The 18,847-nt window shown below is 36.4% G+C and overlaps 1 protein-coding gene across 4 annotated transcripts in view; it reads left to right on the top strand.

Annotated features, from left to right (window-relative positions):
• The window catches only part of PRKG1 (protein kinase cGMP-dependent 1), a gene marked incomplete at its 5' end in the record, with an annotated part of 1,185,104 nt that overhangs the window by 147,654 nt on the left and 1,018,603 nt on the right, over positions 1-18,847 (top strand). For 2 of the 4 annotated variants that reach the window (XR_014297858.1, XM_082673088.1), the window contains 2 exons: positions 6,354-6,433; positions 12,053-12,219. Coding sequence is in view for 3 of the 4 variants with exons in the window: in XM_082673088.1 (XP_082529214.1) it covers positions 12,096-12,219 (124 nt within the window). The remainder of the gene's footprint in view (positions 1-6,353; positions 6,434-12,052; positions 12,220-18,847) is intronic. The other 2 variants (XM_082673091.1, XM_082673090.1) reach the window with 1 other exon arrangement.

Below are 18,847 nucleotides of genomic sequence, written 5' to 3'. Positions count from 1 at the left end.
AACAAAAATAAACAAATGGGACCTAATGAAACTTAAAAGCTTTTGCACAGCAAAGGAAACCGTAAACAAGACAAAAAGACAACCCTCAGAATGGGAGAAAATATTTGCAAACAAAGTAACGGACAAAGGATTAATCTCCAAAATGTATAAACAGCTCATGCAGCTCAATATTATAAAAACAAACAACCCAATGCAAAAATGGGCAGAAGACCTAAATAAACATTTCTCCAAAGAAGACATACAGATGGCCAAGAAGCACATGAAAAGCTGCTCAACATCACTAATTATTAGAGAAATGCAAATCTAAACTACAATGAGGTATCACCTCACACCTGTTAGAATGGGCATCATCAGAAAATCTACAAACAACAAATGCTGGAGAGGGTGTGGAGGAAAGGGAACTCTCTCGCACTGTTTGTGGGAATGTAAATTGATACAGCCACTATGGAGAACAGTATGGAGAGTCCTTAAAACCCCAAAACTAGAATTACCATATGATCCAGCAATCCCACTACTGGGCATATACCCAGAGAAAACCATAATTCAAAAAGATACATGCACCCCAATGTTCATTGCAGCACTATTTACTATAGCCAGGTCATGGAAGCAACCTAAATGCCCGTCGACAGACGAATGGATAAAGAAGTTGTGGTACATATATACAATGGAATATTACTCAGCCATAAAAAAGAACGAAATTGGTTCATTTGTTGAGACGTGGATGGATCTAGAAACTTTCATACAGAGTGAAGTAAGTCAGAAAGAGAAAAACAAATATTGTATATTAACGCATGTATGTGGAACCTAGAAAAATGGTACAGATGAACTCGTTTGCAGGGCAGAAGTTGAGACAGATGTAGAGAATAAACGTATGGACACCAAGGGGGGAAAGCGGTGGGGGTGGTGGTGGTGATGGTGTGATGAATTGGGCAATTGGGATTGACATGTATACACTGATGTGTATAAAATTGATGACTAATAACCTGCTGTATAAAAAAATTAATAAAATTCAAAAATGAAAAAAAATTACCTTATACAGTTAGCCTGTGATCTACTTTTCACTTAACAATATATCATGGTCTTTTTTTTTTTTTTTTTTTGTGGTACGCGGGCCTCTCACTGTTGTGGCCTCTCCCTTTTGCGGAGCTCAGGCTTCGGACGCGCAGGCTCAGCGGCCATGGCTCATGGGCCTAGCTGCTCCACGGCATGTGGGAACTTCCCGGACCCGGGCACGGACCCGTGTCCCCTGCATCGGCAGGCAGACTCTCCACCACTGCACCACCAGGGAAGCCCCTACCATGGTCATTTGTACAATTAATATTGATCCAGTCTCAATAGCAGTCCAAAATTTCATAGTACAAATGTGCTATAAATTATTCAGTCACTCCCCTATTTGTGAACATCCAGGTTGTTTGTAGTGATTATTCCATTGTCAATAATATTACAATAAATGTCCCTGTAGATATACTTTTAGAAACCAGTGCTTTACCTTTGTGGGATGTATTCCTCAAAGTAGGATCATAGGATCAAAGTGCATGCTCATTAAAACTGCTAAGAAACTAAATTTCCAACAGTAGGAGTTTGATTAGCGCACATCTCACACAAAGGAACATTCCTTACAAATAATGACAAATTTCTATTGGTTTTGAAAAGTGTTTGTTAGAAGCTATTAAGAGAAAAGCCATGTTATATAGTATTACCCTATTTTGTAAAAATATGTACATAGAATAAAAGACTTTAAGAACACTGAAAAAAAATCACTTTGTGGATAATTATTGTTGTATTTTAAACCCATCAATCACTTTTGCTTGTATTTATGTGCATTGGTTAAATTTGAACCTAGAATTGTCATGTTGGAAACACAATGAGTATTAACTATTTGCCACTGGAAGGGACAGATCATTAAAGGGCAGCATGGTACAAGATGATAGATAGTGGATTCAAGTTATAAAATCACATTTATTTATCTTCCTTCTTCCCTTCTTCTCTTTTATCCTACCCCCTCTGTCTTCTTCAATAAAAATTTAAAATAGCTAACTCATTAGATCATAATGTATAATCCATTATACTAATGTTTTGTTAAGTTTATAAATTCTATATTTTAGATATCTATTAAAAATATCAATACATATATAGAAAGCATTTGATGTTTAGATTCTTATATTCAGACTTCTCAAATATATATATGTTACAGATCATTAATTATATTAGTTACAAAATGGTGACTTTGCAGTTTTTCTTGGAATATTATATTTTTTATCCTATAAGCATAATGAGAGCTTCCTTTTTAGTCTGAATTCAAATACAGATATTCACCCAAAGTAATAGTAAATTTTTGTGTACTTTTCCCCCCTCCATATGTATATCAAGTCCATCTGAGGCAGGGTTTGTAGGAAGGAAAGGAGAGAGAGAGAGAAAGGGTGTGTGCTCAAGATAGAGAGGAGAGAACAAACGTGTGAACACACTGGAATCAAAACAAGTTGAATTACATTGCTGAATTCAAGAGGTGTTTCTATGTGAGGGCATCTCTCTGTAAAAGCTACAAGACATGCTCAAACTTCTGTAATGTGAAGAATGAATTAGATCAGAAAGGGAATCGCTCTGAATGAACCATCACAGAATTTTTAAAACCATAGAATTATTGTCAAATGGCCAGAGTTCCCTGCTGATACTGGTGCAGTGGATTTGTTGAGTCTTTGTCCAAGAGAGTTTAAACATTAAAATGGCTAAAGGTATGTGAAAGACAGAGAGACAGAGCCAAAGTGACAGAGAGACAAAGAGAAAAAAAGGCATCAAGAGACACAGAGAAAATATGAAAGTGCGTGTAATGAAGGAAGGTCAGAACAGTGTTTATTTCATGCTCGTAGGCAGTAGACCTGAGTTCTGCTTTAATCTCGTACTTGAACTTGGCAGCATCTAGCCTGTTGTGTCTCTGTTTTCTTATCTGTCAAATAGGAATAATAGTAACCTCTGTTCTACCTACTGCACAGGTTTTTGGCAATAATAGAATGAATTGTTAGATGTGGAATTGTTTTGAAAGCCTGAAATGCTCTCTGCAGATAAAAGGTCATATTATCCAAGCATAGCATTTTTACTTTTGCAGAATTAGAGTTAAGTGAGAAGAATATTTGCTTTTAGATTTTATAATTGGGATAATTTATTCAAATTATGAATACAGTTAAGCATTGTGTTCTTATAAGTCAAACAGTTTAGTAGAGTGTGGCTCGGAAGTCAAACGGGTTGATCTTTAAATCTTGCATCTACTTGTCATGTACTGGCTGTACAATATTGGGTAGACTCTATAACTGCTCTGAGCTTCAGTTCCATGATGGCAAACTTAGCAAGTCATTGTGAGATTTACATGAGGGGTGGCTTTTCATTGCAGAACGTGGAATAATCCCTTAATAAATATTAGTTGTAGTGGTATTAGTACTACTATTACGATGATGACTCATGTTGTCATTATTGGTTAATTTTTTCACTTTGGTTAAGAAGCCTTGAAACTTCAGAGCTTTCACAACTAGGGGCATGTTTGTTTGGTTTTTAAATTTTAGTTATTTAAAATATTTTTCAGGATATATGCCATCTCCCTTCAGGCAGACTCAAAGTATAATGTATTGAATGTATTCTAATGTATTAAAGCCTAATGCAAACTAAGCTGTTTGAAGAAGAAATTGAACCAAGTTCATCAAAGTAGAAGATCTGCCTTCCTAAGACCTGTAGGTCACTGTAACAAGGCTAAATTTGGCTCTCATTTTCTGGAAGCATCACTAGAGGAAGTGATGAATGACCCAACTCATAATTTTCAGCCAAGAGAAAGTATACACATTTAGGGCTTGGGGGGTTGGTAGAGAAACATGTTATTTTCCTCATGCTGAATTCAGACAAATGTAAGGCAATTTAAAATGAAAGGTAATTTATCTCAGAGATTAAATCTGAAAAGCAACTGAATAAGAGAATTTTTTTTAAATGATGTCTTTAATGATCAATTTTAAAATGAAGCCATTACAGTAATTGAAATGACAGTGCATAACACATGCTGATGACGTGAGCTATTGGATTTCAAAGGACTAGACAAAACATCATGGCTCCCAATCTATGCCCCGCAGGCAGGGTCACCCTGGGTGATGAGGAACTTAATGGATGTTCATAGTGTGACCATGTTGACCTTATTGGGAACAAATGAATGCTAAGAGATCTCAATTGTTTGTGTGCTTTGAAAGATAAAAAAGAAATTGCTTTGAAATGTCGAATTGAAATTAGACATATAAATATATGCCAAATGTTTTCTTCTCCATCATCGCTCTCTTTTTGTTTTGCAGGTTAGATCTTTAACTTCAAAAATAGAGTTAATTCATAATAGATCCAGCCACATGGTTCTTACATTCTGGAATGTGATGTGTGTAGTCTTATTCTCCCGGGATTCTTATGGTCATTATTCTCATGGAAAGCTGTTTACAGTTTGATGAAACCCCACAGTTCTTCTTCAGTGATATGAGAGAGGAGTTTATAGGACAGGAGTTTGATCTGGGCTCTTGTGGAGACTGCTCTGTTTTGAGTTAGGCTCACTAGGGTGAAGTAACTGGTAAGTGCCTCTCTGGAGCACTGAATGACTGCAGTAGTTGAATGGGAGACTTTCATATTGATTTTTTTGGAAGTTGATGAACACCTACAAAGAGCAATATCTTCTTTTTCTTTAATTAATACAAGTTTGCTTCATTTGTTAACATGTAACTAGTGATTTCAAGAGCTACTTAGCATCATTCCTAGTCAATGAGAATAAGATACGAGTATTAGTTAAAAAGAAGGCTTAAGTGATACATCAGCAAACAAATACTTCATGGGTTAACCATCTTCTCCTTGACCCAAATCATTGTTTATCTTTAGAGTTATAATATCTAAATTTCATTTAGATACTCATCTATTTTAGTACTACAGAAAAAAAGTTAGAAGAGAAATGGCAACTGGAAATTATTTGCGACCCATGTAATAGACAAAAGATTAATATCATTGACCACCTAAGAACTGTGTTGCTATCATATATTTTGTCCCAGTGATTCACATGTTTTGTATCATATACTGATTATAGGTATGAACGCTGCAAGTAGTCTTGATTTCTTCATGACCTTTTGTGGTAAGATTGGGATAGCTATAGCAGAGTTTGTTGATGTGAAAATTTCGTCTGAAACCTGTTGAAAACTGATTTTCAGTTTTGAGGAAATATCTCAATTGGCCAATAGCTTTGCAGGATTAAATTTTATCTTTAAAAAATGTGGGCTGGTTGATATTTCTTAGCTCTGTACCTACAGAGTTTACTCAGGAAAGCTGTTAGGCCAGAAATAGGACCTACTGTTTGGGCAGAATCTCAACGGTTGGGGCAGTGAGAGGACTACTCCATGAGTTTTTCTTATTTCTAGATGATTCATTGAATGTTTCACAGTATGTAGATGGAGTTGTCTTGCCACAGTGACTCCTGGAATTAGACGCTTTTAAGGGGCCTTGCAATTACTGTATCTGCGTAAAAGAGCCATGAATGACCAATGGGGGTTTGGATTTCTGAGCTGCCAACTGAAGATACTATACTGTAGATTAAGGACCTTGAAAGTGCATTTACTGCTTCTCCTGACATTTGAGCCTAAGACTGACCTTTGAGAGCTAGAAAGATTTAGTGAGAGTTTTTTTTTTCAGTCAAAAAGTTGATTATAGAAATTTCCTAAACCATTTTTAAATTGCTTTAGCTGATTTTCATTCTTAGTAATAATTTTGACTGGTTTTTAAAGTGCCTAGCCGTCTTTGTTGAATGAGGGGATCAGTTATTAATTCTCACATTTCTGGCCATGGCTGTGTTGAGCATATTTACCATTGCTCGGGATGTGCTCAGGGGGAAACTAATCTAAAGAGAGGCTGTGAAGGGAGAGTGAATTGCTTTTAGGCCACTGGAGATAGCTGGAAATTGGAGATGAGACCGTGTTCTCTTCTAACATGCAAGAGTTGCATGACAGTCGGTGATTTGAAGTTCAGGTAAATGTAAGAGTTGTGAGACAGTGGTCCCGAGAGGTTCAGTTATAAGAACTCATTAATAGGATAATAAGTGATGCTTTTAGTATCTGTTAAGTGATGAAATATGACAGAAGCCTCTATGAACTCAGTAACATTTTAAAGTAAATTTATATTATTTATTCTTTATGTCAGGTATATTACCTTAAGTCATACCTCTTCTTATAATCAACCCTTCACTGTATTCTTAAGGCTTTAGAATGAAATAAAACTCTTTTACCACAGCCTTCAAGACCGTATGAGACCTGATTCCTGCTTCCCTTTGCAATGTCATTCTCCTTTCCCTTTCCTTCTAGCTCACTCTGTGCCTCAGCCACACCGGTCTCCTTCCTGAACCAATTGGACACATCAAGTTCCTTCCAACCTCCGGACCTTTGTATGTGTTTTTTCTTTTACCCAGAATGCTCTTCTCCGTGATCTTGGCTTGGTTGGATCCTATCATCATGCAGTCCTCAGCTCAGAGAAGCCTTCCTGACACTTTGGTCTGAAACAACATTCCCCACTCTTTGAAATAACACTAGTGCTACATAGATATTGCAAGCTACTACATGATAACCACAATGTAGAATAGCCTTTTATTAATGTCGAGAAAACTAATGAGACTCTGTTTATTAATAGTGAATAATGTCATCTCTCTTGTTAGAGAAGTAGCTGTATATTTCCCTATGCTCACCTCAGAATTGCCCATTTTTATCTAAGATTGTGTAGAAAGACAATTAGTCTTTGAGTCTATTCAGGAACTCTCTCTGCAATAAGTAAATGGGGAAGTGGGCTCTCCAATTCATTTTCTTAAAATTGAAATTTTGGAAGACCTGTTGCTAATCCTGCCATAAAGTTATCTGGGGATATTATACCACCTAATAAAATTTTTAAGGAAGGAAAGAATCATCATGTTAGTTTTAGCATTTATAAATTAAGGCACACTAAGTTCTTAGGGTGTTAGAAAAAGAATCTATATCTGATGTGTTGGAGCCAACGTACTGGCTCATATAAGAACTGCTTGTTAAATTTTCAGGATTTTTTTGCAAGCAGGTTGACTTTACATTAGTAGCTTGAAATTGGCTATAGTGGGAGTATTTATACCATGGAAAATGGCAAACACTACAAACCAGGGCTTGCTTTCTTTTTTTCCTGGAGAGTGCATTTAGCAGCGCACCATTATATATAGCCAATATTTCAGAGACTGACAATTGGATGATGACAAATCAATAGGGCCAACTCGAAATAACCAAGTCACCTTTATGCTTGTTTGCATTAAACTGTCACAAATTTGGGGCATGGAAGAAGTTGTTTTTGTTTTTGTTTTTTAAATAGAGTATTTGTACACAGAAGCAGACAGGAAAGATAAAAAATCAAGATCTTTGCATTTGCTTCTTACGCCTTTCAGGTCAAAATGTTCTTAAGCTATATACTCGGGGTTAGGGCAGTTAACCACCTTCGGGAACTTGTGCTAGCAGCTTTCCTCAGCTCTCATACTGATAACACAACTCAACTGATCGCATATGTAGCATCATGTCTTAGTTACAGTAGGTGTGTTAGACTGTTTCTTTAGGGAAAGGAAAAGATTCCAAGAAGAGTTAGGTGGAGGCTCTGATTGGTTATGGTTTATAATGTTGGAGCAAGTGGACACTAATGAGAATTGCCCTAAGATTTTGAGCCTTCAATTGGAAACAACTTAAAGGAAAATTACACGAAGAGGCAGGGCTTTAAATATTACTCACTGACAAGAACATCTTTGAGTTACATTACTCTGTGAAGGCAGAGAGGGATTAGTTGGGATGTTTCAGAGGCAAATGTCATTGGACAATATCTCTGTGAAGGGATATATGATAAGACGTAGGTCCTATATTTCTCAGTTTGTTTTAAAGTACACAAAGGCATGTTTGAAAGCCTCCAGTTTGTTTCTTCAGGGACTTGAGATTGAATGTCCTCCATTTAAAATGAAATTGGGACTTCCCTGGTGGCGCAGTGGTTGGGAGTCCACCTGCCGATGCAGGGGACACGGGTTCGTGCCCTGGTCCGGGAAGATCCCACATGCCGCGGAGCGGCTGGGCCCGTGAGCCATGGTCGCTGAGCTTGCGCGTCTGGAGCCTGTGCTCCGCAACGGGAGAGGCCACAACAGTGAGAGGCCACAACAGTGAGGGGCCCGCGTACCGCAAAACAAAACAAAACAAAACAAAAAAATGAAATTGGAGAAGTAAGAGCATCCTGAAATTCCCCCCTCCCCTCCAGTTTGTGATAAGCACTTGGAAAAGTTGGAAAATTCTAAGGGATTGTGTAAGACTGCGTTATGTTGTCTTTTCTGATGTCTTTATAAAACAGGTTAGTTGTACCGTTTATGAGAAGAGAGAAGGTAGCTTTCTTCAATTATCTTTGGATGTAGCTAATTATCTTCTTGGAAGAGGGCTTTATTTTTAATGTTGCAGCATTTCTAGGACTTAGATTTTAATGGAACACTATTATTATTTCCCAAAGGATAAGATATCATCTGTAGCTAAACAAGTTGGTATTCTGGGATTGATAATATCTAGTTTTTATTATATTAAAAAATATGAACCAATTGATGGCCTTACTCTCTGGCTCAATGAAAATAAAGGAATTTGTAGGAAAGAGAATATTATGCAATGTGATTAAAATTAATTTCTTAAAGATCAAATAAGTCCTGTTATTTGGAAAAGTAGATCATTAGTAGAACAGTAGATCTCAGGAGTCACTATGAAGTTGCTACTGGTATTCTCGAGGTCAGGAATGGTGAAGATAATTAAGGAAGGAGATTTTATGAAAATCATAGATGGGGACAAAGTTTTGCATCTTGTGTTGAATACTCAAGGGAAACAACTCTTTGCCTCAGGAAAAATAAAGTTTTAGCAAGCCAGAATTAAAAAATAAATTAAAAGAAACATACAGTTAAATAGTCCTATCAAACTAAAGTAAAAGTCTCACAAACAGGACTTTTTAAGTACAGTCTATTCTGAAGACTCTGAAGTTCTTAACCACTGGCCATCCATCACCATCTGTTTATCAGGTGAAAATTCCTGCCGTTAGTATTTAGACACAGGCCATGTGAAAGAGAATCTATTGAAAAGAGTAGTATTGAATATGACAATAACAGTCAACCAATATTGAGTATCTAGGGCTTCCCTCGTGGCACAGTGGTTGAGAGTCTGCCTGCCGATGCAGGGGACACGGGTTCGTGCCCCGGTCTGGGAAGATCCCTACATGCCGCGGAGCGGCTGGGCCTGTGAGCCATGGCCGCTGAGCCTGAGTGTCCGCAGCCTGTGCTCCGCAACGGGAGGGGCCACAACAGTGAGAGGGCCGCGTACCGCAAAAAAAAAAAAAAAAAAGTTAAGTATCTAATTCATTATTTAAATGAGAAATAGATTATTATTTTTATTTTTCCTCATAGCAGAGTTACTTTTAATAAACTGCCTTTGAAATTAAAGAGTTTTTTCCATATAAAAAAGCATGCCCATTCTAGAAAATTTTATAGAGAAAAGTAGAAAGAAAAATTATAATTCTGTCACCAAAGGCAACCAATGCCAGAATTTTATTTCCTTCTGATACTGTTTCAAGTCATGACTGTATACTCTATTACTATTCTTCCTATTACTGCAACTGCAATTACTACCACCACCTTTTCACCCACCATTTACTCAAAGTAACATTATATTTTTACCAGTCTTCACATAGTTTTTCCAGTTTCATTAAGAAATAAGTGATATTCATCACCATATAAATTTGAAGTGTACAGCATTATGGTTTGTTTACCTATATTGGGAGGTGATTATCACAGTAAGATTAGTTAACATCCATCATCTCATATAGAGAAAAAGAAAAAGAAAATTCAAATAATTATCCTTGTGATGAAAATTCTTAGGATCTACTCTCTTAACTTTCCTTTGTATCATACAGTAATGTTAACTATAGTCATTATTTTGTACATTATGTCACTAGTACTTATTATAACTGGAAGTCTGTACCTTTTGACTACCTTCCTCAGATTCCCCCTCCCCGCCACACCACCTCTGGTAACCACAAGTCTGATCTCTTTTTTCTATGAGTTTTTTTTAAAATTTGATCCCACATAGAGTGAGATCATACAGTATTTTTCTTTCTCTGTCTGATTTATTTCACTTAGCATAATGCCTTCAAGATTCATCTGTGTAGTTACAAATGGTAGGATTTTCTCATTTTTTATGGCTGAATAATATTCCATTGTGTATCTATATCTATATATACATGCCACAACTACTTCATCCATTCATCCATCAGTGGATGCTTAGGTTGTTTTCAGGTCTTGGCTATTGCAAATAATTCTGCTATGAGCATGGTAATGCACATATTTTTTCCAAGTTAGTGGAAATGCAGAAAAGTAAAACAACCTGCTCAAGGTTTTAACACATCACAGCACTAGGATTGGGACCCAAATATATCTAATTTGAAAGCCTATTTTCTTTACATTTCACACACACGTGCTTTTGTGTTCTAAAAACAATCTGTTTCATGCTTTTTCACTTAAAAATAGTATAAGATTTTTTCCATACTGTTCACACTCTTCATAAACAATTTAATTGCATCATAACAGTCCATTCTAGGTATCTTTTTCATGTTGATAAATTTTATATTGTTTTAATTTTTTATGTATACCTTTTTACTGCTTAAAATCAAATCATTACAAAACATAATGTGAGAAGGCTAGATCAGTTAGACTGAGGTCTAGAACAGAAAACAGGAAGAACTGAGGAGTGCTAATGCCGTAGTCAGTATTCACTACTGCAGGTCACTTCCCTGAAAGCAAATGTGAACAAGGACCAGCTTGTAGTCAGATGCTTTTCAAATTAAGACTTTTAACATAAAATTCCAAATGTGTTGCTTATGCTCTGTGTTGCTAAGGACTTTGCTTTTGTCTTACCCAGTTTCTGACTTTTCTGACAGTACTCTGATTGTATAACTCCTGACAAAATATTTCTCGGTTTCTCTTTACTTTGAGTTTTGTATCCTTAGGAATTTATTTGAAACTTCTTATCCCAGAGAATCAAATGATCACCATATTTCTAGTTCTGCAAAACTTCCCTGTTAACCACTGAATCCCAATTATAGAATTTGTAAATATTTTTCCTGCTGACTACCTGTTTAATCCCATGTGTAAACCATATTGTGTTTAAAACATCTTGTTCAGTACAGTTTTATCTGCCTAGTTACCTCAATTTAAGCTGCTTGAAGAAATAAATCTTCTCTAAAGAAGCATGAGGTATGGATAAAGAACTGTCACATTTATACCAGTTTTTCCAAACAGCTAATTAAGTATCCAATTCTTTACTATTTTCTTAAATCCAGCATATTTCTTGAGCACCTGTACTGTAACTGGCATTGTAGTAGACACTGGGCATATAGTAGAGAAAAAGCTAAAAATGATCCCTGCCCTCACAGAGCATAAAGTCTAGTGGAAGAGGCACACAAAAAAATAAGTAAACAAATTGTGTATAATAATAAGTAAAGGGCTTCCCTGGTGGCGCAGTGGTTGAGAGTCCGCCTGCCGATGCAGGGGACACGGGTTCGTGCCCCGGTCCGGGAAGATCCCACATGCCACGGAGCATCTGGGCTCGTGAGCCATGGCCGCTGAGCCTGCGCGTCCGGAACCTGTGCTCTGCAACGGGAGAGGCCACAACAGTGAGAGGCCCGTGTACCGCAAAAAAAACCACACAAAACAATAATAATAAGTAAAACAAATAAGTAAAACAAAATGGAATTGTATGGTTTTGCTTGTTTGTTGGTCCCATATACATTAAATGATATTTTACTTAAAGGAAAATTTCTTAATGTCTTTCCTGCTGCCATGGAGTTACTTTGTTCTCAGGTCTGTCAGGAAACTATCGGCTTCCTAACAAGAAAATGCCTTTGTAGTGTGCCTGAATGCTGTCTGGCTCTGCTCAACTCCACAAACGGTGAAAGCGCTTGTCAGCTCTGCCAGTAAATCTTCCCTCTCTTACCATAGGTCCAAGGATCTTATAAAGGAAGCCATCCTTGACAACGACTTTATGAAGAACTTGGAGCTGTCACAGATCCAAGAGATTGTGGACTGTATGTACCCAGTGGAGTACGGCAAAGACAGCTGCATCATCAAAGAAGGAGATGTGGGGTCGCTGGTGTATGTCATGGAAGGTATGGTTTGTAACTATGTTCCTCTGACATTCAAATATTCTCTTTCCGTCTTATCAGCCTGCACACAGATGGCAATGCATTGCACGATACAATTCCGTTTTTCCTTTTTGTTGTTGTTGAGAAATAGTTTGAAAAGAGGTAGGACACTGCTTAGTGGTTGATTAATCATTTGAAGTGTTTGTGTTTAGAATTATTAATATGAGAATCTAGTATTTTTTCACACCTGGGGGAAGGATGATAACGTGAAAGAAAGAATTGCTATTTATTGCACTGAATAAGACCACACACTGTCAGATCATTGAGCAAACTCACAAAGCTTCAATGAAAGCTTAAGTCTCTTGGAAGTATTTTTGGTCAGATAATCAAAGTGTCTTCAGCTCTACTTTTACCTCCCAGTATATGACTAGGTTTCCTGCTATGATGCTTCTATAAAAAGAGAATGTTTTCAGTGTTTTATATGTGTCTCATAGAGGCAGATCATGAAGGTTGGATGGTATATTAGCCACCTGATTAATAAGAGCAATAGCTTGCTTCATAAATCTTGCACAAACTAAGGTAGAAACTGCTTTGAAAAAAACCCGAGGCATGCACTGTATAAATACGTTCTGCGCTTACGTAAATTTTCATAATGTGTATTTCTAACTTGAAATTTATGATGGCATGTTTTCCTTTTGGAGGAAGAAAGAAGCCATGAAGAAATCATGACTGAATTAGCGGAGAAGAAAGTGAGTTCAGAAATGTCTGTAACAGAAGGCGGTTGGCGTAGAAAAATCACAGTCGATTTATCTGATGGCAGTTCGTGTTTTACCCAGAACATTCACGGCAGAGTCCTATAACTGTCAAGTTTCTAGGTCATTCAGAGGAGGGGTGTATTTGGGCAAGTCAATCAACTTCACTGAGTTTCACCCGGCTTATAAAAAAGATGATACTATTTCTTTCTGGCAGTGGTTTTCAACTGGTGATGATTCTGTTCCCCAGGGACATTTGGCAATGTCTGGAGACATCTGGTTGTTGCAATGTGAGTGAGTGTGGAAGTGGGGGGAGTCTCCTAGCATCTATTAGGTAAAGACCAGGGGTGCTACTCAACAGGGCAGCGACCCACAGCAAAGAATTACCTGTCCTTAGTGCCTGTGCTGAAAAACTTGCTTTCTAACTTCTTTGTAGGATTGTTATGAAGTTAGTATGGAATAAGTTGTGTGGATGTGTAATGTAAAGTGTAAAGCATTGTAGAGTAGCAATCAGTATTATTCATATACGTAGCTGATTCACTTTGTTACACAGCAGAAACTGACACACCATCGTAAAGCAATTAGACTCCAATAAAGATGTTAAAAAGTGAATAAATAAGAAGAAAAGATCAGTATTAATATTTCCATTAAATACTTGACAGTATGTAAGAAGTGTTCTTTCTACACTAATTTTTCTTTGTGGTCTTTTTTGACATATATCAGGCACCTGATATTTAAGTATTAATTTCTGTCATTTTTATTTCTTTATAGTTTTCAGCTTTTGTGTCAGTGTTATAAAGTTTTTCTCAAGCCAGAAGGACATAAATGTTCGGCTAGGCTTTCTTCCAACAAAAACAAAATACAATAAACAAAAACACAAACAATATACACTTGATAGAGAATTGCAGGGAAAGGAGGTGAAATTATAGGGCAAGGGTATATGTGAAAGGATGAGAGAAATGGACGAAATATACAGAGGCCAAGTGGAGGATATAAATATAGAGGCAAAATGTTAAGAACTATTAACAATTAGAAACCAAGTTTAAAGTATTTATGAGATTATAACATATCAATAGTTTCATATTATTTGATTATGTATTTTATTGGCAGGTATGTTTTTAAGAACACAGCTATTGTATAAAGCAGGGTGTACTTCACTTCAGCGATTTTCAAATGTTCGTTATTGATATTCCATTCAAGAAATGAGTATTTTGAAAACCTGTATGTTGCAGTTTTCCTCGTATATTTTTTCTAAAAAATTCTTTTTATTCGCGCCATTTGTGTTTTCTAAGACTAACTGCAACTTTACTAGCTATATTAGAAGAAGCTTGGAAATCGTAGTTAATATTTATTGAGTTTTTAGAATTCAATGTCCAACATATAGAGCATGCTTTTTCTAAACAGTTTCCATGTATAAAATTTATTTAATTCTCAAAGTAATCCCGTGAGGTTAGGGGCTAATGTTTATTATCCCCTTTTATAGACAAGAAGACTGAGGCCCAACTGGTTTAGAGTTAGGAGTGAACCCAAGTAATCTGGATTCAGAACCCAAGCTCTTAACTATAGGGCTATGTATTAGTGAGGGTTCTCCAGAGAAAAAGAGCCAATAGGGTGTGTGTGTGTTTGTGTATCCGGGTACTGAGAGAGAGGTTTATTTTAAGGAATTGGCTTCCGTGATTGTGGAAGCTGGCAAGTCCAAAACCCTCAGGGTAAGGCCAGCAGGCTGGAGACGCAGGGAAAGGTTGATGCAACAGCTCAAGTCTGAAAGCCAACTGCTGGCAGAATTCACCTTCCTCAGGGGAGGTCAGTCTTTTTTCTGTTAAGGCCTTCAACTGATCGGACGAGGTCTACCGACATTAAGAAAGTAATCTGCTTTAACTCGAAGACTAATGATTTAAACGTTAATTCCATCTAAAAAAATACCTTCACAGAAATGTCTAGTGTAATGTTTGACCAAATATCTGGATGTCATGGGTTTGCAAGTTGACCTGGAAAATTAACCATCACAGGTCCATTCCTTGTCAACTTGGCACCCATATACATCTCCTTAAACCATACTCAGCCTCCAAGTAAAGACAGTAACAGGGTCATACTTCTGCCTAACATGACATAATGATCCTGTGTACAATGAAAACAAACAAACCCTTTTCCCAGAAAAGGATGCAAAGTCCGTGGGTAGTGTTTACTTTTCTCCTTAATACCTCATAAATCAAATACTATGATGTAAAGTTAACAATACTTAAATACTATGATATAAAGTCAATACATCTTATGTTATATGATAAGGACTTATAAGAGGGAAGGAAACAAAGATTTTATGCACACATGCACTCACTCATACATACAAACACATTTGTAACAAAATAAAGAAGAAATACCTGTGGCAGACGTCCCTAAGTAAAGGTAAATATACTAATTTTTTCCCCATTGCATCAAGCTAATTTTAATATTTTTTATTTATCTTCTTTTTACTGCTAGATTGACTAAATAGCAAGTCATCTTAATTATGCTTTTAAAAACAGGGTACCAGTATTCAAAGTCACAGATTTTGCTATGATGCTGTTGTTTGCTTCAGTTAAACTCACTAAATGACCATGATCTTATAACCTGATGCTGATCTGTCCCCAAGCCGTAATTCTAATCAGTTCCATGTAAGTTTGGCTGATTTTATGCTAATATTCTCATGTCAAAATAATTTTTAAAAACCCATCATTTAAATTTTTATAAGTTTTAATTGAGGAAGTGTTTTATTGCTTAGTTTTTTATCAACATATTTAATCTTCTCAAATTTTAGATAGCACCCTTCTTGATATAGACGGATTCTTTTTCATCTGTGAACATTATTAATATTTATAGAGTATACCCTAGCAACAGTGGATGAATAGGCTATAGAGGATCTTTCACAAACTTGCATATTATCAAAACGTTCAGAAAAACACCCAGGAGTTAACATGAAAAATCAGTCCAATTTTTCCTGTCTCTCTTCAGTTAAATGAAGTTTTCTTCATAAAATACTTGTTTAACCTGTGTCTTTAATGATTTTTGTTTTAGCTTGGGCAGTGTCCCAAGTATTACTGCATACCTAAATGCCAAATTTTCTCATCGTTTTAACAAAGGAGAATGGTCGTATGTTAAGACTTTACTAATTAGGATGACTGGGGAAAAATCATCTGGAGGTAGTGTAAATATATCATGTATTTTCAAGCAAAATGAGTTGTATGACTTTCAGTTATTTACAGTTACTGGCTAGTGGAAGTTTCTAGTTTTGATCAGAATTGTTTTGGTATTAGTTACTTAAGGCAGCAGTGGATCAAGTTGCTAAGGCTTGATTTATATTTTAATTATGTTTTCAAATATATAAATGACTCTTACAAAATACTTGAATACAGCTTATTTTCTTAAACCAATAGATATTGGCCTTAATTATGATGTAATACCTGTTAATATCTTTACATTCTTGCCCTCTTTTTTTTTCCATAAACATAAACGTCTGCCTACTGTCATCCAAAAGAAATTCTCATTTAGTGATTGAGAATTGGTTATGTAAATCAAACACCTTCTTTAGGAATCTAATATTTTTGTAGTGAAAAATGTCTAGTTTATATCCATTGAAGTGGTTGATTTGCTTAGAGATATCATAGTTCCTGTGATCTTTCACTGTGGAAGCAGACAGATTATATTTTGTTTTCTGCAAATGGCAAGTATCTGTTTAGTGTTCTTTGATTATTGGCTATTTTAAGTTAAACTTTTAAGTGAAACCATCAAGTTGCTGTTTTTCACAAGGGGCTTGTTAATGATAACGACTTTTATTAAGTCCTTATATATGGTCTCATATCCATCCCTCTCCTCTTATTAGTTCCTTCTTTCTTTCTGCAAGCATAACTGTGATTTGGTTTAATCTTTTTCTGTCTACCATCAATAGCACTGATTTTGTTTTCCTCGCAGTTTTTTAAAAATACTTTTATAAGAAGGAACAATTCTTTCAACTCATCACACAAGTGATTTTTTAAATAGACCTTTTGTACACTAATTCTAAGGGATCTGTGATTATTCGCATCATCTCTCAAGTTTCTGTTGTTATTGCACTGAGGTTTCCCTTTTGTCTTCTGAAGACTGGTCATCTGCTTCCCTTTCCAGCGAGTCGGTTGATACCAGGTCTGCTTGTTGAGCTGATGTCCAACACTATTTATTCTTCAACATGGATAATGGACCATGCTGGCCACCCACCATCAGCAGTAAACTTATACAACTTCACACTGCAAGTTCTCTCCCACCCCCGTCCCATCCCCTGAAACATTTTTACTGTTTTTATGATTAAATAACATACGAAAGCTGACATTCAAAGAGGAATTTTTATGTAAAATTGAACACTAATGAAGAGCTTCACCATGTCAGTTGGCATTCAAAACACTACCTGAGAGTATGAGGGAGTTGAATGCATTTTCATATGAATTAGTTCAGTAAATTTAACATGAGAAACAGACCATTTTATTCTCCAAAATCAGGTGTTGCCTTTTGGCCTTTTGAGTTTTTCATGTTCATCTGAAAGCTATGGTTAGAATAGTTAAAATATCAATGCACTTAAAGTTATTTTTGCAGTCCTTTTACAGGACCAAGCTTATCATGTTAATGATAAAGAACAAGCTGATGTGCTGTGTTAAAAATAAGACAGCAGGCCCTGAATGCATCCACTTATGCTAAGCCCCATGTCACCAAATTGAGACTCAGTTATAGTTTTGGCTCTCCCAGAAATGGAATCTTAAACCAGTCAATCAGGAGTCACCTAATTAGCAGTAGTTAGGTAATCTGCCTGGTAGGCCCCTGACATCCCCTAAAAGGAAATTGACCTTGGCATAACCAATCCACTTTTTTGTCTAATATCACTTCCTCGTTCCTGCTCCCTTCTGCCTATAAAAGCCTTTTATTTTGTACAGCTCTTTAGGACTTCTTTCGTATTTACTTGATTGAATACTGCCCAATTCATGAACCATTAATTAAAACCAGTAAGATCTTTAAAATTTACTCAGTTGAATTTTGTTTTTTAACAACTGCTTATATAAAACCAAAATATCTATTTGGAGAAAATTTATAAGCAAAGGGAATCAGGAAGTTTTAAATGTGAATATTAAAATGTATTTTAGTTATGGAGTTAATGGCAAGGACAGGGAACTGAGACAGTTAGATGCCCCATGGGGTATCATGTTTATTTTGGGGTGCCAACCTTTCAAAAAGACTTGAATATACTTGAGCGAGTGCAGGAAGCATAACATTTATTTTTAGCAAGTTGCCATATCATGTACAGATGAAAGGTTCAGGAGGAGAGAATAACTGTTTTTAAAAGCTGAAAACACTCTCACATGAAAAGGGAGTTGGTCTTCATGAATCTAGATGACCAAAGAAAATGCAAGTTATAGGGAAGCTTACATTGGGTCTGCTTGAGAATCAATATTCTGCTAATTAATACGTTCTAGAAGTGATGAAGCAACCTGATGTCATGGCAAGAACCCCATCTCAGGAGGCACTCTAGCGGTGACTACATAGCATCTGCTTGGATAAAGTTTGTGTGGGTGGAGAGGGGTGGTTCCCTGTGGCTGAATTGAACACATCTCCTAATCCCTTTCCCAAGCTCCAAGATTCTGAGTTTGTGTTTTCTCTGAACAAGTACCTTACAAGTTAGCTTATGAGAGCCCCGCCCTCCAAAAGTTTCTTCTTAAAAACCCACCCCTGGATACAATGTGCATGTTTACTTTGGAATGTTTTTGTATTTCATATTATATAAATCTAGTAATACTGCCTGTATTCTTCTGCTACTTCACTTTTTTTTCAATATTAGCTCCCACTATTTTATACCCAATTTCTTTATCCTTTCTGCTATTGATTATACTTGGATTGTTTCCAGT

Source organism: Grampus griseus, assembly GCF_964374135.1.
Source record: "Grampus griseus genome assembly, chromosome: 16".
NCBI classification, from domain to species: Eukaryota; Metazoa; Chordata; class Mammalia; order Artiodactyla; family Delphinidae; genus Grampus; species Grampus griseus.
Note: the sequence above shows the minus strand (reverse complement) of the source record. Positions and strands in the feature narration are given on the sequence as shown.